This window comes from Teleopsis dalmanni, chromosome 2, assembly GCF_002237135.1.
Source record: "Teleopsis dalmanni isolate 2A chromosome 2, ASM223713v2, whole genome shotgun sequence".
In the NCBI taxonomy this organism is placed as follows: domain Eukaryota; kingdom Metazoa; phylum Arthropoda; class Insecta; order Diptera; family Diopsidae; genus Teleopsis; species Teleopsis dalmanni.
In genome coordinates, this window is record NC_051847.1 from 138,949,232 (window position 1) to 138,957,211 (window position 7,980).

The window sequence follows — 7,980 nt, forward strand, 5'->3', positions numbered from 1 at the left end:
AAAAAAAAAAATTATTCAGGTGATGTAGAGATATTAACTAACTCTCGGGATACCACATCTTTTTGACACTCCTCGAAAACCAGATACAAACATATATTGAATGTCAACGAATGTCGATCGGTACATCATAGAACCCTTATAGCTTTTCGCTAGAACGCAACTAATTACTAAATCCTAATATCTTACCAAATTCAAGGCCTTAACTTCTTAGTGCCATTTTATATAGTTTCTTATAGCTTCCGATTAAGAACAATGTGTATAAAGAAGAGAAATGCGATTAATGTCATTCAAATTGAAACAAGCTATAGCACATATTAAATTTTATGGAAATTACAAAATATAAAATAATGTCCACATAAATTAATGAAAATAAAATACTTTATGTGATATTAAGATTATTTCTATAAGATTGATTATGGTAATCTTGTACAACAATGTTTTTTTAATAAAATAAATTTAAATTTGATTTTAATGTCAATATAACAGAAGTGACAATTTTTCATTAACAGAAACTTTTCTTCTCAATGTAAGAAATATTTGCTACTTAACCCATTAAGTACCAGGCAAGTTCAAACTTGGAATTTTATGGTGAAATTTTCAGAAAGGTATCATTTTACGTTAAAAATATTCCCTGCAAAATCAAATTTTTTTTTTTAAAGTAGTTTTCCGGAAAAGTGCCTTGTGGTTAACCACACGCTGGAACCCATAGCACATTTTTCTCTCTTTGATAGTACAAACATTTATATATATGTGTTGTTTGCAAATATGGTATTTAATTACTTTGAAGTAAGTGAAGTATCATTTCAAATTGTATAAAATACGTGTAAGTATAAAATTTTATGTTTTATGCTTTTCACATATTTATTAATTAAAAAATATATTTGAATTATTACATATGTATTATATTATGTAAAAAGAAATAAGTTTACTTGCGTCATTGTCTACGATCAATGTAATATTTTTTATTTTCATAGAAAATTTTAAAGCAATTTTCTACATGATCACTTTAATGGCACTTTTCATATATAAAAACTGTAGCTTTTGGTTTACGAACAATACAGTGGTGACGATTTTGAGTTTTTATGGGAGCGTGCATACCGGTTACACGTGGTAAATTTCCCGGAAGATAAACATCTTCTACTGCACATTTACTATGGGTTCAACGGAATCATACAGTATGTTGCAATGGATACTCACAATAGCTCAATAATTCCTTTACAACAAATGCACCGATTCCTAATTGTTTGTCGTATTTGTCAGTTGCACAGGAGTACGGCAGAAACTGGAAGATATGCCCACTATCCAAAGAAAGGGTTCATAGCTTATAACCGAAACGTATTGGTTTTACAAGTTCCAATGTGAATAGTTGCGACTCAGGCATTTCTACAAGACCACCATAATCTCGTGCTTTTGATTCGTATACAACTGAAATAGTACCTAAATACCATCTCACAATTAGACACGCGGAATTCAAAAAAGAAGAACAAAATTTTAAAGTCGCATGTAATGTTTATTGATATTTCATCATCGTCAATCATTTCATTGCCCGATTCACCGCCAATATTATCAGGTAGCAAACATTATTATTCAATAGGTATCGGAGTGTCACTTGGTACTAATGTGTCACGTTTGCTCCAATTGTCAATAATATGCAATAATTCCTGATTTCTTAGATATCTTAGGAATGACATTATAATTTTATTTACAGTAAAAAATTGACGACGGAACTTTAAGCAAAAACAAATACAAATGATTGTATAAAACAATCAAATTCCGACTACCTCAACCAGCAATTAAACATTAAAATATATTTATTACTATTATAAATAGTAAGAAACACATTTTTAAGTTAATTAGAAGAGTATGATATTCATTAGAGAGATTAGTCTCATTTTATTTCATTACCTAACGACAAATATTTATATTGCATTGTTTCATCATTATAGTATTATGAAGCCCAGCTTGTGGTTCACCACACGCCTTTCTTCGCCGGCGTCTGGTGGCACGTAACTGTTACTAAGACGCCGCCAAAAATCATGAAAATTATATTTGGACTTATGTGAACACATATTATAATAAATGTATTAGTTTTTATTTCTGTTTATTTTAATTTTCATCTGATTAAAAAAGGCATTTTTTTGGACACTTTTTATTTCGGACCAGGTAAACACATGAACAGATGAAAACTGTTCGAAATATCTATTTTTATATTATTAAGATATCAAACTAAGTAACAAAAATAAAAAGCATTGAATAAATTACTTTTATATATTTTTAAATAATTTTCAAAGTTAGCCGTGTGGTGTACCACACGGAGGTACGAAATGAGTTAAAAGTTCAAAATGGGGTTCAAAAATCCAAGACAGGAATGATTCAATATCACAATTGCCAACGTTATGACCATGCAGCCATTATCTGCAAGGCTCTTCCCAGATGTGTTAAAGTGACGACAAACACCATTTCATTAAGTGCAAAAAATCTATTGATCAAAAACCAATGTGCATTATTTGTAAAAGAAAACATCCAACTAATTATAAAGGCTGCCTTTTCAATCCCATCATTGCACTGAATAAGAATATTCAATTACTACAGTAATATAGTTAATAAAGTGAACGGTTGTATAGATAAGGTTCTTACCTTATTTATGCTCCCTTAGAAATGTTTTGGTAATGCAGTATAGATTCTCATAGATAAACCAAGTCAGGACACATAATTTAGTCTTGAAATATTTTGTAACAAGATATATGAGCATTCGGCAATTAGTTCTTGATCATAAAAATGATGATCTGCTAAACTAACAAATATTTCTAAAACCTTTAATAAACGGAACAATTCCTAATTATTCAACAGACAGAAGTGATATATTACATGAAAGAGATGGTGGAACAGCAGTTAGTATACGAGGGCGGTTTGCTAAGTCAGTGATTTTTTGAATAAAACAAATTTTTTTTGGCAAATAAACATTTTATTTTTCTACATAATAACCTCTTAGCTCGCTACATTTAGTCCAGCGTTTTTCTAATTTTCTTATTCCCTACAAATAATAGGTTTTCTCAAAGCTCTCAAAATATGCGTTTGTTTCGGTAATAACTTCTTCATTCCACTCAAATATCTTACCGCCCAGCCATTTCTTTAGGTTTGGAAACAGAAAATAGTCGCAGGTGCTAAATCTGGAAAATATGCTGGATAAAGTAGCAGTTCGTATCCCAATTCGTGGATTTTGGCCATCGTGACTAGACAAGTGTGCACACGTGCATTGTCTTGATGGAACAGCACTTCTTCGTCAAATGCGGCCGTTTTTGCTTCAAATCAACATCGAATCTGTTCAAAAGCTTTGAATAATATTCACCGGTGATCGCTTTACCTTTCTTGAAGTAATCGATGTGAATGACACCGCTTGCATCCCAAAAAACTGTGGCCATGACCTTGTTGGCTGACAGACTCTGTTTGGCCTTCTTTGGTCCACGTGCACACCTAGCAACCCACTGTTTCGATCGTTCCTTGGTCTCTGGCGTATTGTGATGAATCCATGTTTCGTCCACAGTAACAAAACAGCGTAAATATTCGTTCGGATTACGGCTGTACATCGCTGAACACTCTTTTGAAATGGTCACACGATTGCGCTTATGGTCGAGTGTGAGCAATCGCGGCAGCCATCTCGCGGAGTTTTTTCATGTCCAAATATTCGTGCAAAATATGATGTACTCGTTCAGTTGAGATACCTACAGCATGAGCCAACTAACGCACTTTCATTCTCCGATCATCCAATATCATTTCATGGATTTTATCGACGATTTCATAGGAGCACGCCGGAAATATAGTATAGAAAATATAGTATTATTATATTTTTTAAAACATATAATACTATTGGCGATGTAGTTTTTTAAGGAAGTTAGGTCTCAAAACGGGAGATCCAGCTTAAAAAATGGAAGCTAGTAAACTAACAAATTTAATTATCAAAATGATATTTGTTTTCAAAATAAGAAATGCGACGGTTTTTTAAATAATATTGCGGCTGGTAGCAATGTCTTCATCTTAAGCATCCGATAAAAGGCATGTTATGTTGTATTTCCAATTCGTGATGAGAAGAATAAGAAAATTAATAGAATGATGACTGGTATTTTATCACTAACAGGAGTTGGAACCTAACCTTTAACAAATGAGAAAAAAATCAGTTCCCCTGGACTAGAAAGAATCAGTAACATGTGTATGAAAAATCAACTTGTTAATAATAACAAGAATCAAACTTTTTTAAATCTAAAAACGACCTTTCTTTGCCTAAAAAAGAGGAGGTGAAATAACAGAAAGAATAGTACTGGCAAGACTTGGGAAAATAGTTATGACTGAAAATATCATTCCCAAAGAACAGTTCGGATTACAAAAAAATCTTTCCACTGATATGCAGCTAGCAAGAGTTTCTCAAACTATAAAAAATGCTACCAGTGAAATCGAGAATAGTCTTATTTCATATCGCTAATGCGATATCAAACCTTTGAAAAGGTGTTTCATAATGATCACAAATTTAAAACTTATGATATTCCAGTTGAAATGATACAACTTTTAACAAACTTTTTATCAAATATTAAATATAAAAATATGGAACCACTTTTAATCTATAAAGAAAATCAAAACGAACGTCTTAAGGATCCCTAATATCTCTCTTATTGTATAATTCATACACAGCAGATTTTCCTTTGACATCTATGAACATAATTTCGCTTTTTGCTTACGCCATTTGCATTATGCATGCTGAGATGTATGCTAAAACTTCCATGATTCATCAGAAATAAGGACATACACAAAGACTTGAGAGTCGATAGTATGCAAAAGTACAACAAAGACAGAACACTGAAATTGTCGATTCTGTGAAAGTGCATACTAATTCAGAAATGCACTTTCTCAAATCCGTCAGGAAGATAAACTGGGCTTCAAATATACTTCTATAAAATCATCTGATAACTTTTTATCAGATTTCAACGGAGCTCTTATTACAGTGGATCATCCAAATGGTCACAGACCCTATTTACTCAATAGGGTGCTTTAGACACTAACTCACGTTTAATGAAGCAAAGAAAGAGAAGAACGAACTAAAATTATATTAGTCATACGCACACACTGTCTAGACTTTAACACGATTTTTGCACATATACTCACTTATTAATTAAGATATACAAATTTTGGTTTTCGAAACAACTTCAAATTCAAAACACGTACTATTTGCATTCGCATAAGAAAATCTAGACAAAGTTTAGCCAGTGTAAACGCCAAATAATTAAAAATTACGTATTTTTCTTTAAATCGGCTGACTTATTGTAAAATCTTTTGAAAATGACTTTACAATGTGTATGTATTGCCGAACCATTATGAGACTTTACGGAGCCTAATATTTTGATTGAATATAGTTCTTATAGCTTATTATGGCTATTATAGAATTATGATTCTAGTTGAGTAGAATTATATTAGGTTTCTTTCTGTGTGCACCAATAGAGCATATATAACTTACAAATAATATGTGCGTATGTATATTAAATTATATTAGTTCAATGATTTCGTTTAACCAAAATAATTACTATGATTAATTCAATGTACTTCTCTTATAATATGTTTACTTTATACTATAATATTCATTGTATGTACCGATTTCTATTATAAAACTTACAGATCATTTACGCTATTTATTAAAGCAAATCCATTCGCCACCACTGTAGAGAGCATGTAAGCTCTCAATTTTATTTCACTGCAGTTTCTAAACAATTTTTGACACCGAAAATTTTAGTCTATAACTGACGGAGTAGGTGTACGGGCGTATTGTGTGCAAAATTTTTTACAAATATGGAAAGGTATATAATATTGTACATACTCTTCATTCAAATACTTGATATATTTTAATTTCATTTAATTATATTATATTTTAATTAATTTGGTAACTCTTTAGTGAAATTCACTTTAAATTACCACAAGGCGAAATTCGCGGAGCGAGAAGAAGAAGTATCTATGGTGACGACTATTTCAGCTTTGAAGGAATTCCATATGGTAGACCACCTCTAGGTGATTTGCGTTTCAAAGCACCCCAACCCGCTGAGCCGTGGTCTGGAGAATTAGATTGCACCAAGTGTGCAAGTAAACCGGTTCAAAAAAATATTATGACCGGTCAATTGGAGGGCACAGAAGATTGTTTATATTTAAACGTCTATGTGAGAAAGGTATTTACGAATGATCAAAAGAATAATTTGTAACAATTTGATAAGTTTCTAGATTAGATATGCAGTTTATTTGATTGTAATATATTATTTTATATTTACAAGTGTGTTTTATGTATATACAAAGTCTTTTATACATTATTATTAAAATAATTTAAATTTATTTTTATCACAAATTTTTATTCGTAACAAAGGTCAATAGTTTTGAATAGTTTTGATACATTGTAGTACAAATATGTCAGGTGTTTTCTATGAAAACAATTTAAACGACAAAGTTATCATGATTTATTATTTTTATTATGTGAATTTTTATATACCTATATATATTTATATGCATATTTTAACATGAATTTATAAACGTACGTGGTCTTTTATTTATTTTTACATATTTTCAGTTGAAATATATTAACCGCCTACCAGTCATGGTTTATATATATGGTGGTGGATTCTATATGGGAGAAGCGACACAAGACCTCTATAGTCCCGATTACTTTATGCGGGAAGACGTAATACTTGTCACTCTTAACTATCGTTTATGTGCTTTAGGTAAGTACTTATATAAATAATATATAATAATAATATATAATATGTGTAATATAATAATATATAGTAAATAAAAATATAATATAAATAATTAAAATAAATCAATAAAGTCTCTTGTAACAACATGACAAGACTATCTGATGCTTTTATAATCTTAGAGTTGGTATGTTTTCTATCTTACCGAAAAGTACGTTATTCGATTACTCCGTTTCCAATTTCATCTCCACACCTATAAGAAATATGATGTCAGACACTCTATTCTATTCATTCTCATTATTTTTTTTCCAAACTAATTGGAATTTAAAATTCTATTCTATTCTCATATATAACAAACTACAATTAAATAATTAATAGTAAGTACTCGTAAATCATTCATCATCACAGTTAAACAACCCAATCTTTTTCAGTAAATATTTTTAAATTTTCAGTATCATTATTATTATGTTTATGAAATCATTATGATCATTATTCATAATATGATTATAATCATTAATCTATCATTATGATCACTAATTATTAACCTATAATTAATATAAAAAAAGCATCTACGAAGACACTTGAGGAACTATAAATGAGAGTCAGAAACTATAACTTGTGATATAATACCAAATTTTGGAAGTCTTGCAGTAGCAAATAGACTTTAACTTTGTAACAGCACGGTTGTTGCAATAAGCTATAATCTAAACATGGGGCGAACTAATTTATGTTGCCATAAAATGTCATCGGAGATGCAAGAACACTTGAAATTGACAACTGAGTGTTGGTATCCATCGATAAACAGGTATTGAGGCATTAGACTTAAGAAACGAAAAATTACTTTAAACTTACATGATGTGTAATGATAATTACAACCCATTATATTTTTCTATCTAACTTCTTCACCAGGACTGGATGAACTTAATTTGTGTTTTGGTTTAGTATTCATTTCCTTAGCATTACTAAATGAATATCAAATAGCAAAGACAATTAATGGTCAAAAGATTTATTTCTTATATCATAATTTTATTTCTGTTTTTATTCTACATTTGAACTTGCAACAAATTAAAATTATAGGAGAGTAAGAACACATTTTTACAATAGCTATTATCAATCAAAAATATAGTTTGTAAAATATTTGAAAATTTGTTATTAATTTAATAAAAAATTAAAAAATATTTTTTCCATAGGTTTTCTGAGTCTTCAGGATCCTTCTCTCGAAGTACCAGGCAATGCTGCATTAAAAGATCAGGTACTAGCT

At 30.3% G+C, this 7,980-nt stretch overlaps 1 protein-coding gene across 1 annotated transcript in view; it reads left to right on the forward strand.

Moving 5' to 3' along the window:
* The first annotated feature begins 5,691 nt into the window (after positions 1 to 5,691).
* The window catches only part of LOC119675827 (esterase B1-like), a 2,718-nt gene continuing 429 nt past the window's right edge, over positions 5,692 to 7,980 (forward strand). The window contains exons 1-4 of the mRNA XM_038087045.1: positions 5,692 to 5,840; positions 5,936 to 6,203; positions 6,596 to 6,746; positions 7,910 to 7,977. Coding sequence (XP_037942973.1) covers positions 5,833 to 5,840; positions 5,936 to 6,203; positions 6,596 to 6,746; positions 7,910 to 7,977 — 495 coding nt within the window. The 5' untranslated portion in view covers positions 5,692 to 5,832. The remainder of the gene's footprint in view (positions 5,841 to 5,935; positions 6,204 to 6,595; positions 6,747 to 7,909; positions 7,978 to 7,980) is intronic.